The 15,543-nt window shown below is 41.9% G+C and overlaps 1 protein-coding gene across 6 annotated transcripts in view; it reads left to right on the plus strand.

Annotated features, from left to right (window-relative positions):
- The window catches only part of CHERP (calcium homeostasis endoplasmic reticulum protein), a 127,201-nt gene that overhangs the window by 96,111 nt on the left and 15,547 nt on the right, over positions 1 to 15,543 (plus strand). For all 6 annotated transcript variants that reach the window (XM_078670592.1, XM_078670595.1, XM_078670593.1 and 3 more), the window contains 6 exons: positions 3,264 to 3,397; positions 4,139 to 4,225; positions 4,553 to 4,708; positions 8,248 to 8,364; positions 8,815 to 8,909; positions 11,060 to 11,245. In XM_078670592.1, coding sequence (XP_078526718.1) covers positions 3,264 to 3,397; positions 4,139 to 4,225; positions 4,553 to 4,708; positions 8,248 to 8,364; positions 8,815 to 8,909; positions 11,060 to 11,245 — 775 coding nt within the window. The remainder of the gene's footprint in view (positions 1 to 3,263; positions 3,398 to 4,138; positions 4,226 to 4,552; positions 4,709 to 8,247; positions 8,365 to 8,814; positions 8,910 to 11,059; positions 11,246 to 15,543) is intronic.

Raw genomic sequence — 15,543 nt, forward strand, 5'->3', positions numbered from 1 at the left:
TGCCTTTGATTTTCTTTTAGCATTTTTGAAAGTCATTCTTGAGGAGCTTGATGCCACTTAGTTTGGAACTTGTGAAAAGTTGTCAAAATGAAATATAGATAGGCACTTCTTAAAAGATATTTTCTATCGAAAGCACCATCGTTTTTAAAATTTTAAAAGTTTTGATTTCCTTACAAACGTGTTACCTAACCCTGGCCAGTCCCTCTCATCACACCTTTGTTCTTTACTAACTGGACTTGCGTGGTCCCGTTAGTGACTCTGTGCACTCACAAGGCTGACCCCTTGGAGGAAAGTGGGGTCAGCTATGGCCAGTCTTTCTAATGTGAAATCTAAGTGCTCCCAGTGGTATTGCATCAGCGTAAAACCCCATCTGACTCCTGTGCAATTGATGGGTTTTACGCGCTGTAATGTCATAGTCAGGAGCCGTCCATGTGTGAAATGAGCGCTTGCCTAGCAGAATTTACACCACAGACTGTTAAACTGATGAATATAAGAATTGAAAGTAACTGACCGTGCATAAAGACTCGCACAGACGGTGGGCTAAACAGAAAATTACATATAGAATTGCCCAACCACCATACAGACAAAAATGTAAAAGATGCAGGCAATGAGTGAACAGTGATATTGGCTTTAGATATTTTCATTGAAAACTGAGAAAAATAGTATTGCATAACTTTGGATAATCGTTCAGAATGACCCCCCGCCCCCTGATCTAAACACAGTGATTTTATGACCAGGCAAATAAAGATCTAATACTGATACAGAGCACGTCTTTAAAAATGGCATCCTGTGTGCACAGGTCCTCTAGGGTCCCGCTCCAGGGGTGGGTGTGTGGAAGAGAGCGATGGAGAGCTCTAAATTATTTTTATTTTTTTTGCAGAGTTTTATATAGCGCGAACTAGAACCGAATCCGTTATCAGAGCGCTTTACATAGCACCAGTTACGTTACATGAGGACACACTTTCATTTTAGGCTCGGGGAGATTAAGTGATTTGCCCAGAATCACAGGGGGTTTTTGGCGTCGTTACCGAGACTCGAACCCAGATCCCGAGGTCGAGCGCCTTAGCCGTTAGGCCAACCCCTCTCCCCAAATTTCAAGACTAGGTAATATCTAAGATTAACATGCAAACAATTATTTTCCATGATGACCTCCGGGATCCTGCAGAGAGAATGAGATCAGCAAACCTACCCAATATAAGTTACTCCAGCTCCATGTTCTTATGGTGGCGATGCATCATCAGATCGAGGTGTTGGACCATTGTGAAAGTCCAAAGCACTTGGGAAGCACCCGGTGGAGAGAAATGTCCACCTTATCCCTCATGTTTTTATTGTCCAGTAGGAAGCTCACCAAATGGAAGCATTAATAATTTGGGTAGCAGTTCCTTTTATGATTGCTTGCAAGAACATATAATAGCAATTGGGATGTGATGGAAAATGGGATTAGAGACCTATATTCGGATGTTACACTATGCTTTTAATAAAAATATGGTTTCATGTCTTGAATTGTGCAGTGGGTGAAGGTGATTACGCTCACAATAGCTTATGTTTTGGACTCAGTGCTGTAGCCAGAAGTTGGAACACAGCTCTTCAATTTTCAGGTTATACACTGCTATATCTCTGCCTTGAGGCTGGTATGATAATAATACTCGTAGGATTTGTTACAGATCACTTCTTTCAAAGTTAATAGTTAATATTTTTCCTCAGTGATTTGGCACAGTCATCCAACCCTTGCATTGGGCCAATTTTTCTTTAGTCCTGAAACATTTATCTTTTTCCAGATCTTCTGGTTTGCATAAAATCTCTTTAGCAGTCCCTAGTAAATGGCTAGATAATCAAAACATCGGTTTAGTAGTTCTAAGCTATCTTCAGTTCAAGACATTTGATGCATATTTAATTTGTGTGCTTGTGTACATTATGATCCAGTGATATCCATATTAAGGGGTCATCTGTACTGTGGCTTGTATTTTAACGCTACTTCCCACTGCTTTACAAGATTGTACCACTCATTCTTTCAGCTTTAATAAGGTGGTATTTAACATATCTTGCTGAAATACTTTAAGCTATATATTTGTTTATGAAATTGCAGCCAATTTGTTCAGTTTTAGAATGCCCAAACAGAAGATAAATTGTACTCCTCTTACGGGGGGGAGAAGCACAGAGTTCTGATGTTTCTGCTGCTTCTCTCCTTCAGTGTCTTCTGTTTGAGGTGATCCATTAAATCAGATTGTCTTAGAGAAGGAAGGTAACGTTTTTGTACCTCTGTCTGGCAGAACTAATTGTGGTAGCATAGGTCCTCAATGTTAAAACTCCTTCACCTATGCAGGTTTTCTGACAAAAGTACTAAACAGACGTGAACTCCAATGTTTCTGTGATTTGTACTTTTTATCCTGACCTCAATTGTTCTTATTCGCTCTTTCACCTCCGTTTATGCTCTTGAGGTTGCCGTGCCAGCAGATTGAGAAGAATATTTTTTGAAGTTCAGTCCAGTAGAGCGATGTTTTTTCCTTAACAAATGTGAGCTCTTTAAGTAATTTTGTAAAACTTGAATTCCTTTAACAATGGTCACACGTTGTAGGCATTACCTGCTCTCAGTCCATGACCTGTCTTTGCTAGCTTAGTTCCATATGTTGGTTCGAAAACAAGCACTCTGGCTGAAGGGAAATGATTGTGCCTGAAGAATTCTAAACAGTTATTTCTTATTATGAACAAATTCTTGCATCGTTTGAGAGTTTTAATTTCGGTTTGGAGAACTTTAACACGGTCTGGTCGCAACAATAGATCTATCGAAATACATACTAGAAAGCATTAGCAACAACGTCTCTTATCCTACATGTCCAGTTTGGTAACTGCTAAATAAAACTAATGGAAACCTAGACCGAGAAACTAGGAATGATGAAGCCAAGAGCAAGGACTTCATGACAAAATAAGATATTTATGTAGTAAAAGTCAAATAATTGCTGATCATGTAAGCAGTCATCTCCGTTCAACATAATGCAATATCCACCATTCTTTCAAGTGTAAACATTGTATTTGGGGTAATACAGTATTTGTACAATCTCTTATTTCTGATTTTGCATCAACTTTGATCAAGTACTGAAATAATTCAATAGCATGGTTTGAAGGACCCGTGCATTAATAATGAGAACTTATATACATTTTAAAAAAAAAGCTATTTCTGGCTTATATTGTGAACGTGAAACCTGAAATCTTCTTGGACCCTGCTCCAGCTTCTTTTTTGTCATCTTTTGTTTCCTTCTCCGCAGCTTGAGGACCACGACTATAAATATTTGGACCCCAAAGATATCCGCCTCCCTCCCCCGATGCCGCCCAGCGAGAGGTTGTTGGCTGCAGTAGAGGCCTTTTATAGCCCGCCATCTCACGATCGTCCTAGGAATAGGTAGTTATACGTTTTCTTGTTCGCTCCGGTGTACAACATGTACTCTATTGTTTACTAGTTTTAAGATAGCTGCTGGCTTCTGCCCTTACGTTTCATGCCTTGGTGCCGTACCATGCACGCTGGAATTGTGAAAGGATTTTTGGTGCTGTAAGCCATATATCCCCATGCACTAATCAAAGACTACTTTTTCTGCTTTTTGTTGTCATTTGGCTCCACCTAGTTGTGATGCTCTTTAGTGGCTGCATTAGCTCGAATTATGGAAACGCTGGTATGACTTCAACATTACCCACCATTGAATTAAACTGGTTTCCTTCTCAAATAAAGCACCTCTTCATCCCAGCTACACCACTGTGATGTTTATCACTTTATTCATTCTCTTTCATTAAGTTAATACAGATTGTGCACTTCCTGGTAACGTCAGTGTTGTAATTTAGGGAACACTGCTTTGTATTGTACTAAAGAGTTGTCATGCTACTTAGTATAGGAAACCAGACTGAACTGCTTCAGGCATTTTAAAGATAGCGGGTAGGTTTTGGTGATCCTGCTTGCCATGTCCATATAATGAATGTTGCACAGCTGTTTGGTTACATGGCAGCAAGTTCAGTCAACTACCGAATTGTTAAACCTTATATAATATCAGAGAAAATATTTTCGTCATGAACGACTCCATGAGAATATATAAATATTTCGTTAATATCTTTTTATTAAGAGCAACCATATTTAGAATTTTTCTTCTTGCAGTGAAGGGTGGGAGCAGAATGGGCTTTACGAATTCTTCAGAGCGAAGATGAGAGCAAGACGTCGGAGGGGGCAGGTGAAGAGAAACAGGTAAAATTTAATTACTATTCCCAGCCTAACTCGCATGTTAAGACAGTAAACTTATTTATGTTGCAATGTTGCCAAAGTTTCATCATCATCCTGTATTGTAAGTTTTCGTTTAATGCACTGAACTTTTTCTTCATTGAATAAATCGGCAACATGTGCCACTCCATAATAACAGGAAGTAAGCCACAAGACAGAGGGACTGAGTTTCTACATGGCTCCTCGACCTACCCCTGTGTGAATGATGTCTGGAGGTTTTGTGTAACCTTCCTTGTCTGCGCTGTGCTTCTGGTTGTAATATTGTGCCTTATGCTCTTTGTTTTCTTGTCTAAGAGCACCATCCAGATCCCGTAGCCGGTCGAAGAGCAGAGGCCGCACTTCTTCACGATCCAGTTCAGGATCTTCCAAGTCGTCCGGCTCGTACTCCAGGTCAAGGTCCCGGTCCCGCTCCCGTTCCCGTTCAAGGTCCTATTCCAGGTCTAGGTCCAGGTATGAGCGGCACGTTTTCTTCCATGTTGTAGTGAGCGATGTTGTGTATGGGCTCCGTGCAGTGAATGGATGGATGTGCGCTGGTGTGTTCCGATTTATTTTTTTATAAACTTTTATTAATATCCACTGGTACATATCTTACAGTTGAGTTCTTGTCAAACAATAAGGTCTTATACATATTTGATTATAGCGTTTTTCAGCATTACAGCCATCATTATTATCACAATTTACATCGTTATTGATCACGTTTTTCTGCCGCCTTTTTCCTCGTTAATTCTCTTCCACTGAGGAGTCAATTGTCGGTACCGTGCATATCCTGCCCCTGAAAGTGTTCCATTGCCCCCATAGCCGTTTCATTTATTGGGGCATCCTCTATGTAGGTAGACAGTTATTTCTGCCATCACGGCCCTATCTAGATCATTGCACCATTCTGCCACAGTTGGAGTGTTGCGTTTCCCCCAGTGTCTGGCTATATTTCTTTTGGCTAGCTTCATACCCAGTGTCACCCATGTCTGCGCCGCTGAATTAAGGTCTGTTGGCTCCCATATATTCAGCACGCAACGCTTGGGTTCCGGTGGTACAGAGTTCCCACTCACTATTGTGATAGTGGACATCACTGATTCTCAGTATGTCACTATTTCTGGGCATCCACATATCGTGTGGAAAAATGTGCCTATGGCCCCGCTTTTTCGCAGACATGGGTGGCTTTCAATCTTACGCATCTGATGTAGCGTGACTCTAGTGTAATAGATCCTGTGAAGTATCTTAAGTTGGACGAAGCGCAGCCTAGATGGAATCGCTACCTCCCTCGGTAATGCCAATGCCTCCTGCCAGTCCGAGTTGTATAACTCACCTACATCTTTCTGCCATGTATCTCTGATTGTGTGTGTTCAGAATTGAGTGAAATGCTCTGTTGATAAATATTGCATTACAGGAGAGACAGTAGCAGTAGCAGTTTTTTTCGCTGTCTGCCTCTTTGTTTACCATGTTGATGTGGTCGCCTTGACAACAAGGGTGTCTGCTGAATAGGTTGGTGCTTGCTGAACATTGTCTTGCAACTGCCTACCTTTTTTATGAGCTCCGCTATGGTTCAACAGTACGGCAACAATGTCACTGCTAGGCTGAGGGGAGTTACTTTCTTGGGAGTTAAAGGTTCTCCGATTTTGTATTGTGTTAACTTTAGCAAAGTAAAGTTACTCTGTGGCGTTCCTGTATTTTTTTCAACGTTTCTTCTTGTGCCTCTTTGTTCATGTTCCTTGACAAAGTTTGCCCTCAACTATGCTAATACTATTCTGCACCTTCATGCACTTATTACATACTGACGAGCACTGCTTGCCTTCTAGTCCACATTTTACCTGCTACGTTATCAGCATTTGTAAAGAGTATTTCTATCATGTTAGTGGCCAGTTGCGGTTTTGAGGACTGTGCATCTCATTGTGCGGCTGGCGTTATGTTTGTCCAGTGTCTGTCAATTGTGTTGTTTCTACTTAACCCATCTCTGTAAAAGAGACGCGTCACCATTGTATCCAGACTTCGGTTTCAACTTATTTAAAAATATTTGTATTTCTGTGGATTGACTTGGTATACGTCCCACATGATGCATGAAGCAACCAGTGCTGCTGCATGCCGCTGAGGGTTACGTCTATTGAGAGGGGACAGTTATGTTGTGATCCAGAATGAAAAGAGACTGGCTGAGCAGATTGTATTAATTGGAAAAATACCACATTACAGAGACCTGAGCAATGGAGAAGGGACGTTGCGTCACAGTGGGCCAGGTGTACTTTGCACATCATGGGCCTAACACTACCCACAACCTCAATGTGCTTCAGTCGTACCATGGTCATGCAGTTAGGTTTATTTATCAGTCAAAGGGAAATGCCATTCACACAGTAATAAGTGTATGTTTTTAGCACAGTTTGTCTGACCTACAGTGGTCACATCTCAGAGTCTGGTGCCTTGTTGGATTAACGTGCATCACCTGCAGGGATCATGATGTGACCATGTATTCACAGGTTCCGTTCCCAGTAAGTGTGCTCAGCCTGTCATTGTTCGTAGATCGATAAACTGAGAATCATTGATTTGAGTAGCAATAAACTTCCAATGATATGTCGATAGCGCTGAGACCCTGCAGGCTGGCTGCACTTTTCAAGTTGTGCCACTTATGGTATATCTTACTTAACAAAGTGGAAGACTGGCTGCATCCTCTTCTCAACTATAAAGTAAAGGTTCCTCAAAGAGGCCTAGTAGTACTAGCCTCCATCCATAGTTGGTTTGAACTAGTCTGTGTGTAGGAGGTTCCTGGGTTTACTGTGATTATTTTGATTCAGGAACTTTAAAGTTTAGGGCCCTTGTATGTTGGTAACATGCCCTCCTGCTTCTTTTTACTCTAATACTTGTGTCTTACCATGAAAAGTGGCAGCAACAGAGTGCTAGTTTCTCCAGTAGACTTTAAGGGTCTTAAAGATTTGGAAGGATGATTTCACAAGGCAGCATCTGAGCTGCTTTTAAGGATGGATTTGTGTGATCGTAAGTCTGAAGTATCCAGTGTATTCTGACTGGTTAGTCCTGCAGATCCAAGCATGCCTTCAAAAGAGCGCTCATCTGCCCTGTCTGGGGTATATAAGATAGGTGCGATACATTGACATTGTAAACTTCTTTATACGAAAGTGAGGTCAGCGGGTATTTGGTTCCTTCTCATGTAGCGGAAGTTGGGTTGATGAGCTTGTGAAGGAGTGCCCTGTAAGTCTGATGTGTGCAGCACTAGGACCGCAGTGTTGGCTCTTTCAGTGGGGTACGTAGCTTGACATTTGACGATTTTTCTCTCTGCTGCCTTATCCTCTTCCTTGCCCAGGCAGGTGTTGATTTGAATGTAGTCATCCCATATTTGGAAAAGCACCTGGTGCTATTCAGGTATCTCCGCCAGCTGGCGCATATCCATGTGGAACTGGAAGGGCGAGGGGATCAAACCCCGTGATTGTTCACCTCACACCCTGTTTCTGTAGTCCATGACTTATCTATGATGGAAGGAAAAGATTACTCTGAAGTTGCAAATGCGCCACCCACTCATTTCAAGGTCGAATAGAATCCGGGCTGCTCGCACATCACTATCCGCTGTAGTGGAGAGTTTCTTTCCGAGGTCTCCCAGTGTGCTTTTGTTTATTTTCTTGGCCTGGAGACCTGCCATGGTTGTGAAGGAAGTAGATTCACATGTTCTTGAAGTTGTCGTCATTTTGAAGAATTTTACTGGTAGAAGAACGACTGGAGATTTTCCAGCCAGAGCAAGTATCTTTGTGTTCACTGATTGCTCGTCTAACAGCGGGTTGATTATGAACTTTCTTGTGGTGCATGTTGCCTTGTATATCACTTAGTGTTTTGTACTGCATGTGTGTGTTTGTGAATGATTTACTTTATCCAGTTATCCTGAATGACTGACTACCAGTATTTTTGGTGCAACAAAATAAATACTGTTGTGCAAAAATGTTTTACTTGTCTTGTTTGGGTTTACCGGAGGTTAATCTATCATATTTGTTTCCTTTTAGAAGCGGAAGTCAGTCGCACTCATCCCGAAGTCGATCCCGTTCCAGGTCTAGGTCCAGGTCGAAGTCTGCGTCACCAGGAAGGCGACGTCGGTCGAGGTCTCGGAGTGCCACTCCACCGTGAGTGTCAGCGCACCCATTTTGGAGGGCTGCCAGCCCTCAATTTGTTGGACATACTCGCGTCTTCCTAAGTGTCATTGACCCCAGTGCTTGTCAGTTGTCCCCACTGTTAAATTGAATTTCCCCCCGTAAATACACTTGTTCGCTCTTGGGAGATTTCTGATATTGGGAGACCCATCCCCTGACCCATCTAACGAAGTTTGTGGACAGTTTCAGACCATGTTTGCATCAACTTTATTTTTTATGAGCTTTTCTTGTGATTTCTGTTGTGTTAACCATGGGAATTCTGTTATTAAAACAATGGTCTCCAATCCTTATTAATGTGTTCTTCTGCCATTCTTTTGGTATGTTTTTTAAGTGCTTGGACGAATGGTTTGGGCAATAGCAATGCACCCCAAAGTCTTGTTTTATGATTGGAGTTGTGATGAGGCCTTTTCATTTTAATCTTAGGTCTGCTCCTGGTTTAGGGTCAGGTTCTGCCCCCCTAATACCAGACCATAGACTTGGAGAAGAAAATAAAGGGCATCAGATGTTGGTGAAAATGGGTAAGAGACATTCTGCTTTCCTCCACCCACTGTGGCTTCCAGCGCTGCACTGGCCACTACATTCATTCTTGGTCAGGTTTCCAGTTAGCTCCGTACAGCTTGACATAATTGTGGCTTTATTACAAAGGTGTCATCCCTTCAAATTGTGTCCTGCTGTTTGTGATACTTTCTTCAATGGGGGCTTATCCTTGAAAGCAAAAGACAGCATCAGGACCTAAAGGCTATTTCCAAACGTGTTCTCACTGTTGAAAGTCGATGTGTCAGCCGTAGAAACTGGCCTTCCAACATGCGGTCTTTGCCAAGTCCCCCTGGGGCATCTACAGCCTCACCTTAGTCACAGAGGCGACTGCGAGCGGGTGGCCTCTCATTTCACTGGCAGCTGCACCTTCTTTGAATTGATTTGAAATTTTTAACACCTGCAAATGCCCAATGGTTTCTTGACGCTAACATTATCCTACGCCCAACCTAATATCATAACCTGGACAATAAGAGCTATAGAGAAAGTGAGAATAGCCAAGATTTTAAGTGTTTACGAAAGCGGAGAAAGTTAGCCTGACTCTTGAGATGCATGGGCAGTCTGTTCCAGAGTTTACAGGTGGAATAGACAAAACTGTGCCCGCCCCTTGAAGCTTGCTTTATTGTAGGAATGATCACTGAACTTGAGGCAGCGGATCATAGCAGTTTTTTTAGGGAGTACTACCTGAATTTACTTTTGAGATACTCTGGCCCAGTTCTATGCAAGACTTTGTGTGTGGCTGCAGAAGGTAGCCCCTACCGAAAGAACCTGTAAGTTTAGAATTTCAGTGGCTTTTAACACAGTGCATACTTTCCGCTTTTGCATTTGAAGTAACAACTTAACACCGTTTGATTATCATGGTTGTTGTCACTCCAATTCTCTTGATGGAAAACACGCTTGTGTTCAACATGCTGTAGGTGATTAGGAATTGGTGAGTGCTTGACTAGATAGCTAGCTCTGAATCTCACAATGCTTTATTGACTAGATGCAGTGTACCAAGGGTGTGTGTGTGCGCGCTCCACCTCCGCTACCGTGTGAAGGGTCATGGGTGATTCAGTGTGCAATGCTTTGCATGTCTGTTAAGGACACATGCACCATGGGGAAACTCCTTACCACCAAAGGAAGACCAGTGCTGCTCCTTTTGATGGTAATAATATCACTGCTTGTGTCACGGGGCCTTTCCTTTGTACCACACACTGTAATGCATGCACCATGCATCACCTTCCGTGTGTCTGTTCGTGGGGTTGAGACTGTGTACTAAACGTTCTTACGGATAGTGCTTTGGATTAAGAGCATCTGCTCATATAACAGGTGAGCTGTGATCTGAACTGGTCGCTCCTATTCATTAAGTGAAATATTACAAGTAAACAAATGGTAATAGTTATATATGTGAGTCATATTTACAACTTAGGCATAGATACCATCATCTTGTGGCTGTAATTACTCTTAAGAAATTGGCCCAGGCATCTTTGGTCTAATGACAGTGACTCCTTCAAGCTTTTTAAATGTCGGAGCCGTGGTCTCATGTTGGGCCAACCTCATAGTTCATTGTCCTTTAAAGTGACTTGTACATCAGGTCTCTGGGCACTCTGTACACGGGAATCGACCACTAAAGTCTAGTGCAAGACAAGTAGTCCATCATTGAGTTTGTGAGTGGTGAGCAGTTCTCAAACATCTGTAATAGATGAGCAGGAGGCCAGGCTCCATTAATCCTCAGAAAAGACTGATAGCTGTAGCACAGCGCCTGGATATCCCCTAGGGTGATGAGTAGTGCTATACAAGTACCACTTGATTGATTGAAAAGAGAGCAGTTCTCGTTCAGCGGTGGGGTTCACCAAGGGCTTGAAAGCTGCAGGTAAGGTTTCTGAACAAGGGATAAAGATTTTTGAGGGAGCAGAGTAAGGGACATATTTAGCTTGAATGTGATCGTTATGACACTGACGGACATTTGCTGCATGCTGTGTACAGCCTTTCTCCCTAGTTTGGCCGCAGTTGTGGCCATCTAAATTTGACCTGAGGTTCACCAAGAACACAGACCACTGTGCCACCCATCCAACTCAAAGACTTTTTGTGGAAAGGCAGGATTCATCTACTCAACTAAATACAAACCCACTTTTCCGTGTCAACACTGTAGGCTGGAGTGGCGCTGGTGGGCTAGGCGCTAAAGAACAAGGAATCCAGGACCCAATCAAAGGCGGGGATATACGCGACAAATGGGATCAGTATAAAGGCGTTGGAGTGTCCCTCGATGACCCCTATGAGAACTACCGCAGGAATAAAAGTTATTCCTTCATTGCCCGGATGAAAGCAAGAGATGAAAGTAAGTGGCTTGTGTGCAGATTGTCCTGAAAACTTCCCTTCAAACTGTATGTGTGTACTCCGGGTTTTCTTTTAATTGCAAAGGCTTCTTGCGATTACCATTTTTTCTGTACTTTCTTTTGCTTTGGATTCTCTTGTTTCTTCTCAGTTTTTCTAGGCTATTTCCATATTTTTCCATCTTAGTCTGACTTCTGCCACAATTTATTAACCTGTGTATTTACACATTCTCTCCCTTCTGCCAATGATTTTATTCCTCATTAACTATTCCACCGTTGAGTTAATTTTTTATTTCCTTTTACATTTACGTATTCGCATCCGTTTATGCCATAATCTCCTATTGTGTCCAAACCATTAATTTCAAAATCCCTCTTCTATACATGAAAAACCTAATTCTAGAACCCTTTTTTCTGTTATTGAACTTTTTTCTATTTCCTAATTTTTGGATAGATTAATTGTTGCCTATTATCTGATTTGTTATTCATGTCTATATACTGGGTTTTAGGTCTTCCTCCTTGGAGAAACCCCTTCATGTTTTCCGTGAGCTGGATATATTGAATGTTCACAGAGAAAGTAGCCTGTTGTAGCTGGAATAGAACTGTAGCATATAGTACTGTGCTTCTTTAATTGTTATGTCTTAGCCCTTCCCTGTGTTTTTTCTGCACATTGATCCTGTCTCCCTGGCCCTTTTTCCATCTAACATTGTGCTACAGTGTGAGTGACGTGCATCGTATACAAGGATCACTGACACAAAAGCACTCTCACTCACCTCCTTGTTTCAAATAGTGTTGTTTTTTCAAGAGGGTTCACCAGGGATGGTCACTTTGGCTTAAAAGTACTCAACAATGTTGAAAGGTGTGGAGATGTAGTGTCCTCTGTGGAAAGCTGGCCCCTTCTACCCCTTCAGTTTTTTTTAGTCAATAGTATTTTTCATGCTGAGGTTTGTTATACTTTGTTCCATTCTATGTATGGGTTAGCAATCCCCCAGCATATCGATTACAATTAGCTTAAAAAGTCTTGGCTCCAGTAAATTGCCTTCAGTGACAAGGGATCAGTTGCCAACTCACCTTTCATATTGCTAAGATGTCCTATTCTTCAGAGGACGGTTGCATTATATGTGCCACACCAAAACCTCTTGGCCAAGTTCATGCACCTTGCTGGCCCAAGTCGTCATCTGACGGATGGATACACAGTGACTTCTATCACAGAGTTTTCTTTTTCTTTTATACTTTAGAAACATTTCCTTTTCGGTACTTGGACTGTGGGCTCTGAGACCATTGGACATTGCTGGTGAACGTTATGCTGCAGTGAAAAAAGCTATTCTTGCAACGTCTGCATACTGTTTCTGAAAGAATTCTCGAAAGGTCTTTGTTGCTGAAGATTGTTTTGTTCCTTTCAAGTTGTTCAAAGTGCCATGCAGTTAGTCAAAAACTTAAAATGCGGTTGAAGTGGCTCCAACATTTTGTTATCTAACAAATTTCCACCTAGTAAATTGCGGGGTCGGCTTTGGATCGAAGAGCTGCGGCGTGTGACTGCAGTCTGCTCTTCCACGTTAAGCCCTGTAGTGCCTTCATAGCTTTTGTCCTGGGCCAGCTCTGAAGTAGTTACTGATTTGCAAAAGTGCCCCAGTGTTGCTGAAATTTTTTTAAAGCAAACATTAGGTGCCTCCTTGTAATTCCTAAAGCCACTTTGAGGTGCCATGGCCTAATTTAGACAAAGGTGTTGTAGAGGCAAGAGGCCTGTTGTTGTCCTGCTCCTCTTTCGCCAGACCAACCGATAGAAGTCACATACCCTAGAACCTAATAAAGGCAGCTGCTATTTCCTGAATACTATACAGTGCAAACCTACTTCTGCTTAGTACGCTGAGTGCAGAATCAAACAGCTAGTCATAAAGTACCATTCAGATATGTCTTGAGGGTCTCTTCAGAGCATCTTGAGCTCACCGTTGAAAGATAACAGATGGGTGTTTAGGATTTTGGGGGTTGCCGCTGTCAAGCTGGCTTATCCGGTGTGTCTTCTGGTACGTGAGGAGCATACCCATGTCCAGGGCGGTTCCCCAGTGGTATCTGCTGATGTTCTGGTTCAAACTATCCTAGGTAAGCACAAGTCCTAAATAAGGAAGGGTGAATTTTTTTAAAGGCTACGAAAAGTAAGCAAGCCCCTAATATATCACAGCATTCTTTTACTACTCACTCTTTGCACATGTGGGTGTTCTGGGCAGGACATCCGCGTTTATTTAAAGCAAATTTCGATTATAGTTCCCTTAGTGCACTATTAAGAAGAGCCCATTCAGTAAATAAAATGTGCATAAGTGAAGTTAATAGTTAAAAGCAACCAAACTTTTCAGGAAGAAAGAGTATTACTGCACCACAAGATATTTCGTATCGACTGTGGACTGCCAGGACCAGGAAGAAAGATGAATACCCTTTATAATAAGCCTTCCTCCCCATGAGAAGGTGGAAACGAGCACTCATCATTGTAGACCAATAACAATTTCCCTCTCTCCAAGATAATGTGCCGTCCAGGATTAAATTCACGTGAACTAAGCATAGTTCTTCTAAATCTTCTGCTTTTAGGGGAGTGTTGATTCCTTGTTTCATGTTACAAAGTGTGTTTGCAAAAGTCTGGGTCTGAAGTGCAGCGGTTTCATCCTTGGGCGTTCTCACAGATACTGAGTCTAGAGTCCGTGAATGAAGCTTGCGTTATTTCAGTCCTACACGGATTCGGCCTAGAATTGAACGCTTGGTGTTGATTGTGTAAGGGGGACACAAATGAGCCAGATTCCAAAATTATTAATGAGCCATGTCTTGATGACCTGTAGTCTAGGCGATGTTCTTCAACAATAGTTGGACCTGAGCAGGGATTTATGACCTGATCGCCCAGAGAAATTCCTCTCTTGTTAAGTCAGACTGGCCCACTCTCCATAATGACCAGCTAGTATCCAGAAGTACCGTCCTGGAATGGGCTAGAGAAAAAACAGCTGTGAGGGCAAAAAAATCATAGCAAGTCCTGCAAATGGATTTAGATACCACTTGTTTCCCGGTACTTAAATCAGTGAGTGAGAATCGGGCTCCTTTCTTCGAACCTAAGTTTTAGAGGTGGGTAGGTGCGTTTAGCCTTTTCAGATGACCTTTTCCTCGACTGTCTAAGATGACTAGTAGGAGGTGCCCCAAAAGAGGACATAGACAAGATGAGTTTGGCACTTTTGTTTCTTGGCCCACTGATGGTTATCTTCAATGTGCTCAGTCATAGTGAGTGAGTTCCATAGTTTGGCCCCTACTGCAGCAAAGTATCTACCTCCTTTCTAACTGCTGAAGTTTGGCCGCCCATTAGAGCTGTTTGTTGATGATGTTGTGCCCTTTTCATCCAGGCGATTGTGGGAAAGGCAGAGGGATTTGAAAGTAACCTGATGTCAGAAAGCTATTGTAGTAAGCAGAGGCGGGCGGGCGTCATGATGAGTAGCGTATTCATAAATAGGCTTCCTGGTTTTATGTGTTTTTTTAAAAACTTTTGCTTGTACTTATCCAAATTTATTTTGGGCCATTTTATTGGTATTTACCCATATTTATTTTATTGTTTGAAAAGAAATGGGGCCATACAATGGTATATTTCCACATTTATTTAAATGGTAAGCGTGCACTCCTACTTTAATTGCTGTTGATTTTTTGCAAATTAAGCCAAATATTACAATACACACAGAGAAGTATTACCATTGTTTACAAATATATGTTAACATATGCCTCTATTTAAGGTACTCATCATGTTTTTAAATCCCTTTGGTGTCTATCTGCTCAGCAGTTGCCCTGGAATTCATGAAGGACAAGAAGAGTCACTCTCAAGAAGCACTATTTTCTGCAGTTTTCTGCTTTTAAAAATAAGTACAGACAGGAAGTAGATGGTTTTCTGTATTTATTTGTAAAAATCAGTAAAAACGGAAAACTGGAAGCCTTATTTATAAACTTTACCATGTGCTTTACTCGTAGAGTAAGGTTGGGTGGTTGAACTTCTTTGGAGCAGCTGTCCATGCCTTTCAATCAATTCAACATTACATAGTTTCCATCAGAGATAGCTAATAACATAAAGGTATAATCTTCTGAGTATAGTTGTGGTGTGGACTCTATCCATGAACGCAACTTTTTGAAATCACCTCATGTTAATCCACATTAATAGAACGCAGCATTCTGCGTCTCTTGCAGAACTTCTTGCTGCTGGGCGCAGACAGAAAGTAAATGAAGAGCAGCAAACCTATTTCAAGCATTAAAGATATAAATAATTAGCAGGACATAAGGCAGGCATTCATTG

The sequence above is a fragment of the Lissotriton helveticus genome, chromosome 12 (genome assembly GCF_964261635.1).
Source record: "Lissotriton helveticus chromosome 12, aLisHel1.1, whole genome shotgun sequence".
NCBI classification, from domain to species: domain Eukaryota; kingdom Metazoa; phylum Chordata; class Amphibia; order Caudata; family Salamandridae; genus Lissotriton; species Lissotriton helveticus.